Source organism: Leucopleurus acutus (genome assembly GCF_964270905.1).
Source record: "Leucopleurus acutus genome assembly, chromosome: 7".
NCBI lineage: Eukaryota > Metazoa > Chordata > Mammalia > Artiodactyla > Delphinidae > Leucopleurus > Leucopleurus acutus.
This window is the reverse complement of record NC_139150.1, coordinates 30669867-30688985: the sequence shown is the minus strand read 5'-3', so window position 1 is coordinate 30688985 and position 19119 is coordinate 30669867. Positions and strand designations below refer to the sequence as shown.

The 19119-nt window shown below is 39.5% G+C and overlaps 1 protein-coding gene across 2 annotated transcripts; it reads left to right on the top strand.

Moving 5' to 3' along the window:
- Positions 1 to 40: 40 nt before the first annotated feature.
- Positions 41 to 13169, top strand: ZNF189 (zinc finger protein 189). Of its 2 annotated transcripts, none has more exons than XM_082843444.1 (3): positions 41 to 268; positions 1000 to 1084; positions 8712 to 13169. In XM_082843444.1, the coding sequence occupies exons 1-3, from the start codon at positions 236 to 238 to the stop codon at positions 10430 to 10432; spliced, it is 1839 nt and encodes a 612-aa protein (XP_082699570.1). In that variant the 5' UTR covers positions 41 to 235; the 3' UTR covers positions 10433 to 13169. The 2 variants fall into 2 exon arrangements, with proteins under 2 accessions (XP_082699570.1, XP_082699569.1); XM_082843443.1 differs by having other exon boundaries at positions 958 to 1084.
- Positions 13170 to 19119: the final 5950 nt, after the last annotated feature.

Below are 19119 nucleotides of genomic sequence, written 5' to 3'. Positions count from 1 at the left end.
GCCTGAAAGCGGCGCAGCCAGGCAGGGGAGGGGTTTCGGGGTGGGGGCGGCCAAGTAGCGCATCTGACATGCTGCTGAGGTCGTGACCGCTCGGGGTCCGAGGCAGGACCTGGCCAGATCCAGCCTGGAGGCCTCGCCTTCTTCGGGCCTAATCTTCAGCGGCCGGGTAGGCCTTGCCAGAGGCTCCTTTTCGTGCGGCCATCCCGGATTCCTGCCCTGATTTTCTGTCCGAGAGATGGCCTCGCCTAGCCCCCCGCCAGAGCCAAAGGTAAGTCGCCCCTCCGGGTATCCCCGTTCTCTCGCCGTTCCCGAGCTAGGCCGCGCCACCGCCCCCCCATCTCTCGGGTCGCGGTCTTGAGGGCCAGCGCGGTGCAGTGAAGTACCCCCTGATACACTGGGGCGCCGTTCGCGATCAAACTGACCACTGGCTCCGTTTTTCAAAAGTGACTTGATAAATCAGCTAAAGAAAATTGGCAATGCTCCAAACTATCGTTTTCATTTACGAGTGTTTCCAGGTGAGGTATCTTTTTTGATCCTCCCCTATGTCTCCTACACCTGCCGAGATGCCTGGACCCAAAGTAGACGCTTGGAGAAATCTGAATTGAAACGGGTCTCAAGGCAGTGCTTGTAGAGAATCGAGTGGGGCAATAAGGTGCAGGAAAGTTGGGAAGGCCTTGGGGCAGCTTACTAAAATTCAAATACTAGGGCATAATGAGTAAATCAGAAAGCCTTATCCTTAGGTTCCTCAATACAGAGGACAAAGATCCAGCTCAGTTATCCTCTAATTTGATGTGCTTGTCTGAATTCTGTCGGTTCCCAGAATTGGGCCCCATTTGGAACTCTTAGTATCATGTTCCTCCTAGCCTACCGGGCCCTGACAAGTGATTGTTTCTGCTACTTTCAGTGGTAGAATTGTCCTTGAGACAAGAACTGACTACAGAAATCATACTGTTTCAGGGGTTGCTGACATTTGAGGATGTGGCTGTGTTTTTTACCCAGGAGGAGTGGGATTATCTGGATCCAGCTCAGAGAAGCCTGTATAAAGATGTCATGATGGAGAATTATGGAAACCTGGTCTCACTGGGTAAGAATCTGCTGTTTCTCTGATGAAAATATCTAAGAAACTATAAGAAAGCAGAACACTTGAACTAGCACCGTACCAAACTGATTTGTTCCAAAGTTCTGATTCAAACCTTTCAGCCATGAATTGTTTCCATGACTCTCATCCCTACCGTTCTTGCAATGACCAAAATACAAGCTTTTCTGGCTTCCTATCTTCGTAATCTCATTCCCATATTGCTCTGTACTTTCCCTCCTGGCTCATCCTCCCACTGCTTTCCTCCCACCCCTATTCACTCTGCCTTCTGGAGCCCCTGTTCCTCTTCACATAATGTTCCCTACCCCTCCTGGCCTTAACTGAAACCTGGCACTTTCCCAAGGACACCACTTCTCTGGCAGGGGCTGCTTATTCTCCTACATCCTCTTCCTTCCTCTCATCCTTTGTCTCAAGGCTGAAAGGGAAAAATAATTGTTCTCCTAACTTTTCAGTGCTGTTCCCAAAGCATTCGTCTTCCACCTTCAAACACAGTTTCTCTCTTTTGAGGTCTCAGCTGTCTTGCCCTACCCTCTCAATTCCTTTTCACTATCATCTGTCAGCTTTTTTTGGTTCCTCACATAGATTTTGTCACATTTCAGAATCTTCTCTTTGCTAACCCATACCATCGATCATGCTGTCATTACTTCAGCCTCACTGTATCTTGACCATATTGTCTTCAGGGACCCTGCTTTCCATTTTTATTCAGCACCTCACATCAATGATCCTACCCTCAATTTTGTCATTACAGGCAAATCTTAAACCCCAATATCTTATACTTTGACCAATATCTTGTTTTTATTCAGGCAGTAGATGTTTATCGACTATAACTAAACAGGGGTTACCAAAACAGACATGATCTCTGCCCACGTGGAGCTTACTGTAAATTCTTACCTGTCTACTTTTCCTACCAAACCTATTCTTTTTTTTCCTTTAATAATTTATTTATTTATTTTTGTTTGCATTGGGTCTTCGTTGCTGTGGGTGGGCTTTCTCTAGTTGCGGTGAGCAGGGACTCCTCTGTTGCAGTGCGTGGGCTTCTCATTGCGGTGGCTTCTCTTGTTGCGGAGCACGGGCTCTAGGTGTGTGGGCTTCAGTCGTTGTTGCACATGGGTTCAGTAGTTGTGGCTCGTGGGCTCTAGATCACAGGCTCAGCAGTTGTGGCACATGGGCTTAGTTGCTCCGTGGCATGTGGGATCTTCCTGGATCAGGGATCGAACCCGTGTCCCCTGCATTGGCAGGCGGAGTCTTAACCACTGCGCCACCAGGGAAGTCCAAACCTATTTATTCTTAATCTTTCCTGTTCCTTGACTTCTTTTTTCCCCCAGGCTCTCGACTGCCTCCTGACTTCACCTCCTTATCTAATCCATGGACCTATATATAAAATGATCACCAGCATGCTCTCTTGCCACCTTGTCATTATGTTCTACCCATTCTGCAAACTTCAAATCCTGTACTGATTATAAAATCTGCCTTTTCTTTTCTCGTACCTGAGTTGCTAAACACAGCAAGAGAAATTTTTTATCCAAACGGATTGGCGCCCTGTATATATACATGGCTTTTCTTTCTTCTAGTCTCCACTGGGTTTTTACATTTCAGCAAATTTTTTATCATTGATTTGCTCATGCCCCTGTTCCTTTTAGTGACTATTCCAAAAACTTGAGTTTTCCTTGGGTCCATCACTCAGTGGTGGACCTCACCTTCTGTTTCACAGAGAAGATAGTGGCCACTACACATGAACTCTGAAGTTTTCTGCCCCTCATTGCACACTTAAGGTTGCCTGTCTTCTCACATTCTCCAAGAATTTATCAGTCTTCTTTTTTTCTTATAGTTTCAGTCTCTATTCTTTCTCCCCTGGTACCTTTATTCTGATGACAGATATGTTCGTGGCTCTAGAACTCTCCTTTGAGCCACAGTCTCTCTTGCTGCTCCCTGTAACCTACTACTTGTTTGCTTCACAGCCAGATTTTTGTAAGAGTAGTTAAGGTGTGTTCTCTACTTCTTTACCTCCCATTATCTCTAATCCCCTTTTAGTGCCTCTACACCTTGCTCAGTTGTTTAACATTGGTGTGTAATAATCCAATTATCAAATGCAGTAGACTCTTTTTGGACTGTATTTAATTCTCTATAGATATTTGAAACTTTTTATTGCTTCCTTCTATTGCCTTGCATTCTCAGACTTCCTCTCAGACTATATACCTTCTTTGGCAGACCTTATTTACACTCAGGTCATCAGCTACTGCTATGTGATGGTATGTCCCAAATCTTAATCTCTACTTAAGAGAGGCAGTATGGAGCCTAACTGTCCAAGTAAAAAATCCTGATTCCACCACTTACTAGCCTTGTGACTTAACCTTTCTGTGCCTGTTTCTTTTTTTTTAATATAAAATGTAAATAATAATAGCACTTACCTCTTAGGATTATTATGAGCATTAACTCAGTTAATATATGTAAAGCATTTAGGACACTGACCAGCATGTAGTAAGTACAATATAAATGTCAACTGTTATCTTCATCATCATTGTCATTATCTTCTCTGTTGAACTCCAACTTCTTAGTTATCTCCTTTTGAAGACCACATAAATAACTCAGATAATCCACTAAGATCTCAAGGGCCTCCTCTTCAGAATTAAGTACTCCTTTCTCTGTGGTATCTTGTATACGCTTCCATTGTTGAATTTATTTCAGTGTACTATAATCATTATGTTATTTTTCTAAACAGACTGATCTTCAAGAGGACAGTAACTGTATTTTTTTTTCATTTGATTCCTCCAGCACTTAGCACAGAGCCAGGCATGTATTATATGCTTCTTAAATATTTGGGTGACTGAGTGAATATAATTTAAGACTCAATATCTTTTGACAAAATTATTGCATTAGCCTGTAAACTAGCCCTGTGCTTCCAGTCTCCCTTTATTCTAATATGTTCTCTTTACTGCCACCAAAGTGATTTTGTGTTATTAACTGCTTATGACTTTTGGTGATTTCTGACAGCTTAAAGGATAAAAATCTTAATTTTTCGTCCTACATACTAGCACCTCGTTATACAGCCCCTGCCTAGCTTTCTAGCCTCATCTGTTATTTCCAGGATACCACTTCAGTCTCCAGCCATGTCAGGCTAGGTATTTTTTTCCATTTAGCTATGGTATCTCTGAGTCACTGACAGCTTTTTCCACCCATATGGTGCCCTGGTTATTAATACCAGGCAAATGCCCAGCCTTGCCTGTGCCTAGTACTGTAAAATGGCAGTGAGCCCATCTGTGATCTTCTACTTTTAGGCTGTCTTCTTTATTGTAGCTGAAATACAGCTTTTCATCGGTTATTATTTCTCCCCTCACAGCCTGTTCGTCCTCCTCTGTAAACTCTATATCCATCCCCTTGATGAGTGCTCCCTTGATGAGAGATTACAATTATTAAAAACTATTCCATTATAGTGTTTTCCTCCACTTCATCCTGTTGCTCTACTTAACACAACTCATCTAGCTTTGTAATTTTGCCTCTTCAGTCATACCTATCCTTTCTATTTTTCTTTAAAAACTTTAGGAACTATGTTGATGATACAGCTGACAGCTTGATCTCTTAGTTCTTGATCTTTCAATTCTTTCAGCTGAAATAGACTTCTTTAGTTTTAATGACTTATCTCCAGACAACTTGAGCCAGATTGGACCTTGACAGAATTGGGAATTGCTGTACCTGTAAGACCTTAAATTCACTGTTTTCCTCCTTTAATTATAGGCTCTTTCCAATTATTTGTTCAACTACTCATTCATTCGATAAATAACTATAAAGCACTGTGCTAGGCCTAGGAATGCAAGTCCTTCCCCATTCTCTCATTCTTTTACCTAGAAAACTGAGAGGCAACTGTGTACTCTAGAAAAATTAGCTATGACCAGAGGATGGGAACATACAAGCACGGCAGATACCTCAGAAGGTGGTTATAGCTACCAAGCCCAGGTCTAATGGCTAGTCATTTCTAAGCTGCCATGTGTGGAAGCCTAGACTCACTTATTTTACCTGTCTTTCTGTTTGACCTATTTGTTTTCATGCTTGTGCCTCTCTGTTATATTTACTTCAGCAATACATTATATTTCATGTCTGGTAAGATTAAGTCACTCATATTCTCTTTCAGGGTATACAGTTGACCTTTGAACAACATGGATTTGAAATGCTTGAGTTCTCTTATACATTATTTTTTTTCACTAAATACGTAGTACAGTACTACACAGTCTGTGGTTGGTTGAATCCGCGGGTACAGAACCATGGATATGGAGGGCCAACTGTAAAGTTACATATGGATTTTCAACAGTGTGGAGGGTCAGTGCCCCTAACCCTCGTGTTGTTCAAGGGTCAACTGTACTTAACTAGTTTTCTGCATTCTTCTGGTTGAAATTTAGATAACTTGGGGTTTTTTAACTGGCTCGTGGGATTTTTGTTGGAATACAGTTAGGTTTGTTGGTTGGTTTGGGAAGAAATAAGATCCTTATAATGTTGACTCTCTTTAGCAATTTGGTTGACTCTATTTAATTGTCTATGTCCTTTAGAAAAATTGTATGGATTATTTTTATGAATCTTGCACTTCTTGTAGATACATTCCTAGGTTTTATGGGTTTTATTATCATGAAAAGCATATTTTATTTTTCTATAATATTTACTAACTGGTTATTCTTGGTAGTAAGAACCAGTATTTGTTTTATATGTCAGTCCTATTATCACTATTATATTTCATTTAATTCTTTTAGGAATTTTGGGTAGGCATTCATATCATCTGTGAATAATGTAATTTTGTATTATTCCTTTGAGTAAAACCCTGGAACAATATCCACTGGGTAAGCATTATGAAGAAACTTTACCTTCTCAAAAAGAACTTACAATCCAATGGAAAAGACAAAGTTAAAAGTACAGTGTAATAATACTATAATGCAGTCATGGACAAGGGCTGGTGATCAAAAACAGAGCGCTTAAATCATCTATTGGACTAAGTGAAGGCCTTATAGTTGCTTTGCACTGAATCTTAAAGAGAAACCAAGAGTTTCCCAAGTAAACAATGTTAGTGGACATTTCATAAATGAGATATGCCAAGAAATGGCATAAAAGACTAAAGCACAAGCAATTTGCCCACTTGAAGTGTGAGAGCATGGGTAGGAGGGTGAATTAAAGCTTAAGAGACCTCATGAAGTGCTGAGCATCATTGTGTAAAGGAATTTGATTTGATTTTAGAGATAATGGAGTGCTAGTGAATCTATAGGTGGTGACATGATTAGAATTCCATTTTATGAAGATCTCTCTGGATTCAGTGAAATAGATACAGCCTAAAGACAAGAGCCAAGGATTATTAGATGGCTTTTGCAATAATCCAAGGAAAACAGAGAGAGAAGGCAAATGCTAAAGAGCAGAATCATTGATTTTGGTGATTGATTAATGGTAAGAAAAAGGGAGAAATCTAGGATGATTTCCTGCTTTGGGACTTTAGTGTGATGGATGGTGATGCCTCTCAAGGGAAGATGATTAGAGGTGGAGACAGACATGACAGCAAATGATGATGGTCATGTTAATTGTGAGCTCTTTTTGAGACATTTAAGTGGCAGTATTCAGAAGATGTGTATATAGAGCAAGATAAGGATGTAAACATGGGTAACAATAACCTTAAAGAGTTGACAAAGGAAGAAAAATACATGAGGGAAATGTATTAGAAAAGGACAAAGAAAAGAAGTAGGGAGGGACCTAGAATATAATAGCACAGGAACAAAAACAGTGTCAAGAAACAGGAATAGTCCACAGTATCAGATGCTGCTGAGTAAAATAAGGACTAAAAAATGCCCATTGTATTTGTTATTTGAAAGTCATTGGTGATTTAATGAGAGGTTTCTCTAGATTCTGGAAACAGAAATCAGATTTTATAGTAGGTTGTAGAATAGATTGAATGGGAAGAGGTTGGTCATTGAAAACATAGGAAACGGAGAGGTACAGTGTTAAGATTTTTTTCAAAGCTTGGATTTCACCTAGAAAAGGATTTCAGGTTTCAGGATAAAGTTGTATATATTTGTATGTCGGTAGGAAGGTGTCAATGGAGAATACAGATTGAAGAAAGAGGAAGAAATGGTAATAACTGAACAAGTGCCCAGAGGCAAGTGGGATCAAGAGAGAGTAGATGAATTAGCCTTGGATAAGAATGGGATATATCTTCATGTACCACTGAAGGTAATTTTATAGGTAGGAGGTAGAATGGTGAGGGAGTTCTCTCATACTTTTTCATTGAGTGAAAGAAAACACAGTGTACTGAAAGTGAATTTGAGAGAGAGCACTGTAAGTAGACTTAGGCAGAAATAAAGTTTCTTAGGGAAATAAGTTTTTTTGGAATAAAATAATGACTGAAGTAAGTGAAAAGAAACTTCAAAGATGACTCCACAGTTAGAAGACTAGAAAATTGAAAGAAAAGAGGAAGTCTAAAAAGGGAAATTGTTTAGGGCCAAATATAAATTTGGTGGTGATACAATCTTCTCATGGAGTTATCCAACAGGCAGCAAGAGACAGAAAATCAGGAAAGAAGTCAGAGGCAGACTTAAGTGTCCTCTATGCTGCTTTGTTATATCATAGACCATTATGTTATCTTTCTTCCAACGCATGCAAGATTATCATTTCTCAGATGTCATGCAGACTCTCAGTTGGAAATAGATGGTTCCAACTTGTGCCTTATATCTTTAAAGCCATGAGAATTATGTATACTTGAAGATTGTAGTATTTGTGGTAGGTGAGGTCATAAGCTACCACAGACTGTTCTTTTTCTTAGTTTCTTCCATTAGCTCTAACCATGTTTCTTTTGTTTTTTTTCCTGTTTTTCTATATCATAGAGTCCATGTCACTTCAACCCAGTTTTTTAAAAGCCATTTGTCTCTTGATGTAGTAGCTATTTTACTTAATATTTTCTTTACCATATTATATTCTTTCCCCATTTGTACTTGTCACCCATTCCATTTGGTAGGGGGCTTCTTGCCTTATCTGTAAATCCTAACTCATTATACAATGCCTGGAATGCTTTTGATCACAATAAATAAATTCTTATTAATGAGTGAATTGTTGTTTCCCCTGGTTTTTGTCTTTTATCCTTCTCAGCATCATTTTATGTTTCTTTTCTGTCAGTTATTTGGTTTATTCACATTCCCATAACGCTACCTCATCCTAACTTTTCCTGAACCGACTGTTTTCTTCCCATGTTATCCTTTCTTCCTTGATAGGCTAGTTTATCCTGCCACTACTTGTTTTACTTCTTTGTTTGCCCATCTTACCTTGCATAATTCGCTGTTGATTTATCAGCCCTTCCTCCTTTCTCCTGCTGATTCATTTTGTGCCTCGTAAACACTCTTTTCATACGCTTTCTCCAAGAAAAACATTTCATCAGATAACTAATACTAAATATTTATATAGCTTGTACTGTTTGCCAGGTAGTTCTAAATGCTTTATATATATGAACTAATGTAACCATCATAAGGATGCTGTGATGTAGTAAACTACATTTTATGCACATAGTAGATCATTTATCTTAATTATCTTATTTTTCTGACAGTTTCTCCTTGCTGGCAAGAGCTAGGCTGATGTTTCTATTTTCCATTTATCATTCCAGATGTTTTGAACAGAGATAAGGATGAGGAGCCAACTGTGAAACAAGAAATTGAGGAAATTGAGGAAGAAGTGGAACCACAGGGTGTAATAGTTACAAGAATCAAAAGTGAAATTGACCAGGATCCTATGGGTAGAGAAACCTTTGAACTTGTTGGTAGGTTAGATAAACAGAGAGGAATCTTCTTATGGGAAATACCAAGGGAATCTTTGACCCAGGAACAAAGAATGTTCAGAGGAAACACTAGCATTATCCGTAAAAGACCAAATTCAGAAGAGAAATGTCATAAATGTGAAGAATGTGGAAAGGGTTTTGTCCGCAAGGCACATTTCATTCAACATCAAAGGGTCCATACGGGAGAAAAACCTTTTCAATGTAATGAATGTGGGAAAAGTTTCAGTCGCAGTTCATTTGTTATTGAACATCAGAGAATCCACACTGGGGAAAGGCCCTATGAGTGTAATTACTGTGGAAAAACCTTTAGTGTGAGCTCAACCCTTATTAGACATCAGAGAATCCACACTGGAGAGAGACCCTATCAGTGTAACCAATGTAAACAGAGCTTCAGCCAGAGAAGAAGCCTTGTTAAACATCAAAGGATTCACACAGGTGAGAAACCCCATAAATGTAGTGACTGTGGGAAAGCCTTCAGTTGGAAATCACACCTGATTGAACATCAGAGAACTCACACTGGTGAGAAACCCTATCACTGTACCAAATGTAAGAAAAGCTTTAGTCGAAATTCATTACTTGTTGAACATCAGAGAATTCACACTGGGGAAAGACCCCATAAATGTGGTGAATGTGGGAAAGCCTTTAGATTAAGTACATACCTTATACAACACCAAAAAATCCACACTGGTGAGAAGCCTTTTCTTTGTATTGAATGTGGAAAAAGCTTCAGTCGGAGCTCATTCCTTATTGAACATCAGAGGATCCATACAGGTGAAAGACCTTATCAGTGCAAAGAGTGTGGGAAAAGCTTCAGTCAACTTTGCAACCTTACTCGTCATCAGAGAATTCACACAGGGGACAAACCCCATAAATGTGAGGAATGTGGAAAAGCCTTTAGTAGAAGCTCAGGTCTTATTCAGCATCAAAGAATCCACACCAGAGAGAAGACTTATTCATACAATGAAACCAAGGAAAGTTTTGATCCAAATTGCAATCTTATTATACAGCAGGAAGTCTACCCTAAGGAAAAATCTTATAAATGTGATGAATGTGGGAAAACTTTTAGTGTCAGTGCTCATCTAGTACAACATCAAAGAATCCACACTGGTGAAAAGCCCTACCTATGTACTGTATGTGGGAAAAGCTTCAGTCGGAGCTCATTTCTTATTGAACACCAGAGAATCCACACTGGTGAGAGACCCTATCTGTGCAGACAGTGTGGCAAAAGTTTTAGTCAACTCTGTAATCTTATTCGACATCAGGGTGTTCACACAGGTAATAAACCCCATAAATGTGATGAATGTGGGAAGGCCTTTAGCCGGAACTCAGGCCTTACTCAGCATCAGAGAATACATACAGGAGAAAAACCTTATAAGTGTGAGAAGTGCGACAAAAGTTTCAGTCAACAGCGCAGCCTTGTAAACCATCAGAAGATCCATGCAGAGGTGAAAATTCAAGAAACCCACGAATGTGATGCTTGTGGGGAAGCCTTCAATTGCTATATATCTCTTATTCAGCATCAAAAATTGCACACTACATGGATGCAGTAAACATAGAGAAATACTTAAGCTTGGTTTGACTTGAGACCAGCTACCCAAGTGCAGTTTCAGTATGGCTCAACGTGAGTCAAGATTTAGTGATAAAGCAGGTTCTCTTTGGCCTCAGGCAAATGGTTTCTAAAGGTTCTGTGAATAATAGACAGCTGCCCACAGGCAGTTGAAGATTTCCATTACTCTTTGTTTTGATGATCATAGAGAAGGACTCAATAATTTAAGCATCTTTCTTTTACAAATCTTTCAGCAGAGAGGTTAAACCCAGGTTCAGAGCACTTAGTTATAATTAATAAAGGGAGAAGAACAAAGTTACATTGGCATAAGGGAGTTGGAAGCAGCTGATGTTAGAAAACTAGCATAATTGCTCAGAGTCCTCTGGCACCATAATATATGGTGGTTCTTTCAGTTCCATGACATGTTTGGCTATGCATGCCAAGTCCAATAATTAAGCATATGCTTAAGTTTTCAAGGAAACAAACACCCCATTTTTTAAAAAACTGGCATCCAAAGCTTTTGTCATTGTCTAATCCAGTTGTTTGGCATGTGGGTTAAAGGCAGTTCCAATGCCATGTGGTTCCCAGATCTGTGAAATCAGTGGACCATTAATTTTACATATAAAGTAAATGTACAGATTATGTAATTAACAAACCTAGCAAAGGTGTTACCAAGGAGCCTTTGGGAGTGCCTTTTCTTTTTTCCCAAGATGGGCCCAAAAAGGTGGAGGAAGACACTGTTCTTTTAGTGCCCTCCAATCTGTGAAAGATATTTGTAGTCCTAGACAAATTTTATTCCTCCATTACCAGTAGCATGTGAAAGTGTAAATATTTTGATTACCAAGAGTTGGAAATAAAAAGACCTGGAGTCTATGCTAGGAAGCTGAGATATTTTGGTATTGCTTTGATTTTTATGGTAACTAGACTTTGCATGCAATTTTAAAATCTTTATTTCTGGTTCTAGGGCTTCCTTAGTTAATGGTTATTATAAACCTATTCATCTCTTCTAATCATTAAACCTGTTTTGTTTTTTGCTTTGTGTAAGAGTTATTTGTTACTCTAGTGTAAAATCTATCCTGTCAAATATATTACAGCATTTAAAAGTTAGAATCAAGGATTTAAAGGAAACTGCTCTCACTTGTTCTACCTCTGACTTGTTACCTTTTCTGGGATAGTTCAATTAAGGTTAAATCCAGGTTCTTTAGTTCCTGAGTATATAATTCCAAATCACCAGGACTCGGTAATTCTAATTTCCTAATAGTTTAAGCAAAAGACCTCACTTTCAACTATAACCTAGACATTCTAAACATCACCTCCAAACTTTCATCTTCCCATCTCTGAGTATGTGCGTATGTGTGTGTGCATGCACACGTAAATGTGAATGTTACGGTATGTGTAGAAATACACCTCTCTGTACACTTCCTTATTCAAATTAAGTACTCATAGTTACCATACAGTTAACTTTTCAAAACAGAGTTTGTAACTCAGTGAATAGTACAAAAGGTAGCTGATAATGCACTTAATTTTTCAATAAAATTATCCTCCTGCCTTAAATCTCCCTGTTTTACTTGTTCTGCACCAGTGGTTCCCCAGCCCAGAGTCACAACTAATAATGAGGTTCTTAGAAATGCAGAGATGGAATCCTGTGTTCTGAAAAACACAAAGTGTATGTTTTCACTGCATGCACACGAAAACATTTCTCTGCTTTTTGCTGAAATTGCATTGTATCATATGATTGTCTTGCTGAGCAGAAGTTCTGGCTGTTGACCTCACTGTAATTTGGGGCCATGGTCATTTGAGATATTCCTAAAAGTACGTAATTTTTAACATCCTTGAATGTGAATCTGGAGTGACAGCTCCAAACTCCTGTAACAGCGAAACAGTTCTTGCTTATGTATACAATTCATTGGCTGTAAAAATCATAGCCAAAAAAGATGATTTTTTTTTTTAAAGCAAGTACACTGCAGTATACACTGCTGTTTTACAACAAAAAGAAATGTGCAGAGGACTTTAGAGAGGGATATGAAGTGCCAGAAGATGAGGGAAGGAGAAAGTTAAATCTTTCAAGAGGAAATAATGCCTAAGATGAGGCTAAAAGACAAGTACCAGGAAAGATGAATACTGTCTGAAGACGAAGTTGTGAGAGGATCTGGTAGCTACAGAGTGAACTGATTGCTTGGTGATGGGAATGTGGCAGGAGGTAAGGTGCCCATAAACAAGAGTTATAGTGCTAAAGAGATAGGACTTGATTTCTCCTGAAATCCTGTCGTAATGTTTTCCTTGTAGGTAAGTATGGTGTGTATAAGAAAAGGATGCATTTTAAGAATATAGCTCTGGATTTTCACAACTAAACCTCTATATAACTGGCACCCAGCTTAAATATTACTGGTACCCCAGATTCTTCCCTTGTGTACCTTTCCAAATACTACACAACACACATCTTGTGGTGCCTCCACTTTAACTCAGGAAACAATGTGGAAGTGAATAGGAGGGAAAAAATTGGCTCTTGACCTTTTTAAGATCTGGGGATCTTATCCTCAGGAAGTTGCACAAAGTAAGCATTCAAGGGCCTGTGGTTTCCGTGTTAACTTCAAGAGTCTCAGAGTAGTACTACTGAGAGATTGTGGTGTCTTTAAGGCAGTGGGAATGAAAGGAGATGAACTTGAGAAATACAGAGTAAAACCTGATTGCTAATTGGATGAGGAAGGTGAGAAAGAGTAAAGATGCAAGGTGGGTTTGGGTGGTTGGTATTCTTACTAAAAGGGTCGGGGAGGACAGTGCACCTGGTATGGAGTAAGGAATTAATTACTAAAGTTTTTGAGCATGTAATGTTTGGCTTATCTGTGAGACAGACATGTCTGAAAATAATTGGAGATGTGGACATGGTGCACAGGGAAGATCTAGGTTAGAAATTGATTTAGGAATTCACGTGTTTAGACACAGAACTGAATTAAGTAAGATTTAAGGAAAAAATAAAGCAAGAAAAGAAATACAGAGATGGAATCCTGAGGCCCACTCTTGTTTAGTGGATGGGCAAGATTCAAAGGAGACAGAGAGGAACAGCCAGAAGTATCAAAAACCCAGTACATAGTGATAACTAGGAAAGTGACCTAGAAGAGTGCTGCAGAGACATCAAAGAAAGGTTGAAGAGTGTCCTTTAGATTGGATTATTAGAAAGTCATTAATGAGTACTATAAGAACAGCTTCTGAAATTGGGAAGGGCCAGTTTTCAGAGGCTTAAATAGTGTCTGAAGAGTGTAGATCATCAATTCTCAAATACTATCAATTCATGGTGAAAAGTTTACTATTCTACATTCAAATGGTAAAAACAAGGACAATAGAGTAGCTTTGTAAAAAAGCTAAATTGAGGGCTTCCCTGGTGGCGCAGTGGTTGGGAATCCGCCTGCCAATGCAGGGGACATGGGTTCGTGCCCCGGGTCTGGGAAGATCCCACATCCCACATCCCACATGCCGCGGAGCGGCTAGGCCCCTGAGCCATGGCGGCTGAGCCTGCGCGTCTGGAGCCTAGGCCCGTGTACCGCAAAAAAAAAAAAAGCTAAGTTGATTCAAGAACTTAATCTTTTTCTGAAATAATGCCCCCCTTTTAAAATAAAAAAGTCCTTTCATGAAATAATAGTAATTTTGGCCTGTTGAATGTATGTCTTTAGTTAAAAAAAAATGGCAATCCTTTTTTGATTATTCGTCTTACTTAATTTTACTGGTCTGTAAAAGGGAATAAAAAGTAGATTGTGAATATGAGGAGGGATATAGATCAAGATTAAAGAAAAAAAGTATTTTTCCATTCTGAATAGATAGCCAGTTGAGGGAGAAGTTGAAGATAAAGGAGAGCAAATGGAAATTGAGTTATTAAATAAGCAAAAATGAATTTTAGCACTAATGGAAGGATTTACTATGGAGGCTTTCTTCCTCCCATTTGGGAGAAAAGGAAAGAGGACAGATTTAGTGTCTGGGGGAAGGGGAAGAAATAGAATACACCTGAGATGACCCAATTCCAAAAAATAGTCAAATTCATGTTTTGAGAGTCAGAGAAGGAGAGGGGTGGCCACCATGAGGGGTAGAGTTGGGAGCCTTGTCAATAGTAAAATTTGGAGTAGCAATTAGGGACAATGGAAGAGAGAACCAAACAAAAACTTGAGGAGGGCTTGTGGGGTTTTGTTTAGGGCCCCACTAAAGTAAAAGACTGAACTTTTAATGGCATTACTCAAATTCCTTATGTGAATTAACACATGGAACAATTTTGAAAGAAAATTAAGGTTAAAGTAGATGAAGCAAAAAAATATTAATTAGTATATCTTTTGGGATTCTCCAGAGAAGCAGAACCAATAAACCAATAGGATGGATGGATGGATAGATAGATAATAAGAATTGGCTCATGTGATTATGGAGTACAAGAAGTCCCATGGTATGCTGTTCATAAGCTGGAAAACTGAAAGCCAATGATGTAATTCACTCTGAGTCCAAAGGAGCTTAAGAACCAGGAGCGTTGATGTCCAAGGACAGAAGATGCATACCCCACTTGGGCAGAGAACAAATCTGACCTCATTCATTTTTGATTCAGGCCCTCAACAAATTGGATAATGCAAATCAGCATGGTTGAGGGCAATCTTCTTTACTCAGTCTAAGGACTTAAATACAAATCTCTTTCAGAAACACCCTCAACAGACACACCCAAAGACAATGTTTCACCGACATCCCTTAGTCTAGTAGAGTTGAAACATAAAATTAGCCATCACAGTAGGTAACAGTTAAAAATGAGGTGGAGAGGGTGTGGAGAAAAGGGAACCCTCTTGCACTGCTGGTGGGAATGTAAATTGAAACAGCCACTGTGGAGAACAGTATGGAGGTTCCTTAAAAAGCTAAAAATAGAACTACCATATGACCCAGCAATCCCACTACTGGGCATATACCCTGAGAAAAGCATAATTCAAAAGGACACATGTACCCCAATGTTCATTGCAGCACTATTTATAATAGCCAGGACATGGAAACAACGTAAATGTCCAACAACAGATGAATGGCTAAAGAAGATGTACATATATACAACGTAACATTACTCAACCATAAAAAGGAATGAAACTGGGTCATTTGTAGAGATATGGATGGGTCTAGAGTCTGTCATACAGAGTGAAGTAAGCCAGAAAGAGAAAAACAAACATCATATATTAACACATTTATGTGGAATCTAGAAAAATTGTACAGATGAACCTATTTGCAGGGCAGGAATAGAGATGTAGACATAGAGAACGGACATGTGGACACGGGGGGAAAGGAAGGGTGGGATGAAATGGGAGATTAGGACTGACCTATCTGCACTACCATGCGTAAAATAAATAGCTAGTGGAAACACGCTATAAAGCACAGGAAGCTCAGCGTGGTGCTCTGTGACGACCTAGATGGGTGGGATGTGGAGTGGGGGGTGGGAGGGAGGTCCAAGAGGGAGGGGATATAGGTATACATATAGCTGATTCACTTCATTGTATGGCAGAAACTAACACAGCACTGTAAAGCAATTATACTCCAATAAAAGAAAAATAAATAAAATGAGCAGGTGAGGGAATTCCCTGGTGGTCCAGTGGTTAGGACTCGGTGCTTTTACTGCTGTGGGACTGGGTTCAATCCCTGGTTGGGGAACTAAGATCCTGCAAGCCACACAGCACGGCCAAAGTAAATAAATAAATAAAATGAACAAGTGAAAGGAGTCTTTGGTGGCAAGAAAAAGAAATTACTGTAATACTCCATTTCTCTGTAATTTTGATGAGTGAGGCCTTTCACTTTCATCTGTCTTCCTAAAGGAGGATGTCATCAGCAAATCTAGGGGCATACACAGCATACCCAATTGAGAATATTTTCTTGCAGAGTACATTTCAACTTAAAAATCTAGTTCAGATATTCCAATCGTTTTTTGAAGTTACTGTTCCTAATTTGTATTGGTTATCCTTCCTTCTCCACCTCCTTCAAAAATGTTTTGTGGCCTTGGGTATGGTAGGGATGAGCTGATTGGTTTTTTCCGTTTTTTTTTTTTTTTTTGGCTGTGTTGTGTCTGTTGCTGCGCGTGGGCTTTCTCTAGTTGCGGCGAGCGGGGGCTACTCTTCGTTGTGGTGCGCGGGCTTCTCATTGCAGTGGCTTCTCTTGTTGCGGAGCACGGGCTCTAGGCACATGGGCTTCAGTAGTTGTGGCTCACAGGCTTAGTTGCTCTGCGGCATGTGGAATCTTCCCGGACCAGGGATTGAAACTGTGTCCCCTGCACTGGCAGGCGGATTGTTAACCACTGTGCCACCAGGGAAGTCTGCGGGTTTCTTTTTAATTAAGGCCATCTCTATAACCTTGACGCACGGACAAACAGAAAAAGGCCAGATATATTTACTTTACTGCACAAATGGTACAAGTCCAATTAACATGTATTTTTTAAAATATCTGCCAGGTACTGTGTTAATAGTATAGGTATTATTAGTTACATAGTGGCATTCAGCAGTCCTTTATTCTCTTCACTGGGGAGTAAATAGCAAGTCATATGTATTCCATAGCATAAAGACTGGGTGTAAAAAAATCACCCAGCTTTCCAAGACACATAGTTTAGATACATTTTGTACAAATAAAACATAGTTCATATCTTTGCCTGTGCTATTTCCAGTCCAGGAGCCATGTTCTCAAGAACATACTTCTGATGTCAGTCCAATGACTAAGATAAACCTCTATATCACATTGACAGTCATTGTGTCCCTGGATCCAAGAACTGCACTCTGACTTCTTTGGCCTGTAAATTCCCCCAGGGTAAAACCAGGGCAGGACAAGGAAAAGTTGCAAGTGGCTACATAAGAATGCCTTGACCTTGGATATCGTAAGAGAGAAGGGTAGAATTCTCTGACACATGAGACCTCGGGCTACAGCTTAACCCTGGTTGTTGTGAACTGCTGGAAGAATTGGTGCTATGGTTAGAATATGCTCTATATTTCACTGTGCCAGCATACTCAAAGGGCTGAGTCTATGCATGTATGTAAGCCTCTTTTTGAGAATTAGATGTAAAAGAATTTTGAATTTTCATTTGTCTCAGTGCTTGCCTCTCAAGTTCCAGTATAACAGAGACTTATTAGAATGCTAAATAGCTATGCTACGCAAGGAGAGTTTAGGGGTGTTGTTTTCCCCAATCTAAAGATGTCACATCCACTCACTGGCTTCCACCACCAAGAGGCTAGGCCCTATGTTGAATTGTTATGATGCACACTTAGCTGGCTTCCAGTTTCCTCCCAATCTTCTACATTCTAAAAACTAATTTTCAGCAATACCCTCTATTATGTTATTCCCTGCTCAAAATTATTCACAGGTCCCTATTTCTCATTACTTCAAGGCAAAACTTTTCATAAAATCCCTGTCCTATCTACCCTCCCACTCTACTGTGCCACTCCACTTGGCCTCACCATTTTAACCTAATTTCCCATAATTTCCCCAAAATACACAATCTGAACTCTAGTCAGGACACAGTTTTCATCTTCACTTCCACTCAAATGCCTGTGCCATTCTTCAAGAGCCAACTGACAGAGAAAAATATATTTATTCATGACTTATATATCTGGCACTTTGCATAAAATATTGCTAACCTCACAGCAACGCTATTTTATAGATGGGAAAACTGAGACTCAAGATCCCAAGATCATATAACTAGCAATAAACTGTCTGCAATTCATCCCACCTCCTTTGATTTCGGCACCTTGCCTATGCCACTGTAATTTAGCACATTACTGTATACGATTTTGTTTCTTAACTGTATCCTTGCCTTCCTCAACACAGTGGTAAGCATACAAGGACCATGTAGTATCTTTACAGCACCAAGCATACAGTAGTGCTAAATCAATACTTGCCGACTGATTTTATATATGTCTACATATACTGACACCCAGTACTGAGTGTTAGACTATTTCAGGAGCCTTAGGACCGAGTATGTTACAGCTAGAAAACCATATATGAGTAATGAAAAAAGAGCTGTAACTGACTGTGTCGAGCTTTGCCATTACTCCTGTCTCAATTCATCCTCTCTAGAAAATAGGCTTAGAGAATTGGTAGCATTACATGAGCCCTCAGGGCTCTACTGAGCATGGATAGTTCATCTGTTACTCTAGAAGCATGGCAGATATTGTTCTAAGGACAGGTTCACAATTTTTTTTTTTAATTTTTAATTTATTTTTTTATATAGCAGGTGGTTTAAATTCTTTATCCAAGAGCTTTGAGGATATAAGTGTTTTGGAAATCTGTATCTTTCATATTTTAGAGAGCAAATATATGTTTATGCTATACATTGTATAACTCCCTCTATAGGATCTGAGTCAGCATCTAAGATCAGACACATCTCTGCTTCCCATCAAGTGGAATCAAGATGACAGCCTTGAGTCAGGGTTTGCCACCAAATAATTTCCTGCAAACTTTTGAGAAAATTTTTGGTTTTTACAGCTTTTTGGATTTCAGAATTGTGGACAGGGATTTTGAACATGTAATTGAGATGTACTGATTCATTTAATCTCTCAATAACTTCCGATACTATTATTTTGGAGCTGAAGAAACTGAACCACAGAAAGGTTGTATAAGGTGTCCAAGGTCACATGGCTAGGAAGCAGCAGAGCCAGCGTTTGAACCTAGACTGTCTGACTCCAAAACCTGTGCTTTTCACCACCAAGAGTA

What these genes read in the sequence shown, in the direction of transcription:
- ZNF189 (XM_082843443.1), top strand. Translation starts at nt 236, where the DNA reads ATGGCCTCGCCTAGCCCCCCGCCAGAGCCAAAG. An exon ending in GCCCCCCGCCAGAGCCAAAG is followed by an intron (nt 269 to 957) that starts GTAAGTCGCCCC and finishes ATACTGTTTCAG; the next exon opens with GGGTTGCTGACATTTGAGGA. An exon ending in TGGAAACCTGGTCTCACTGG is followed by an intron (nt 1,085 to 8,711) that starts GTAAGAATCTGC and finishes TTATCATTCCAG; the next exon opens with ATGTTTTGAACAGAGATAAG.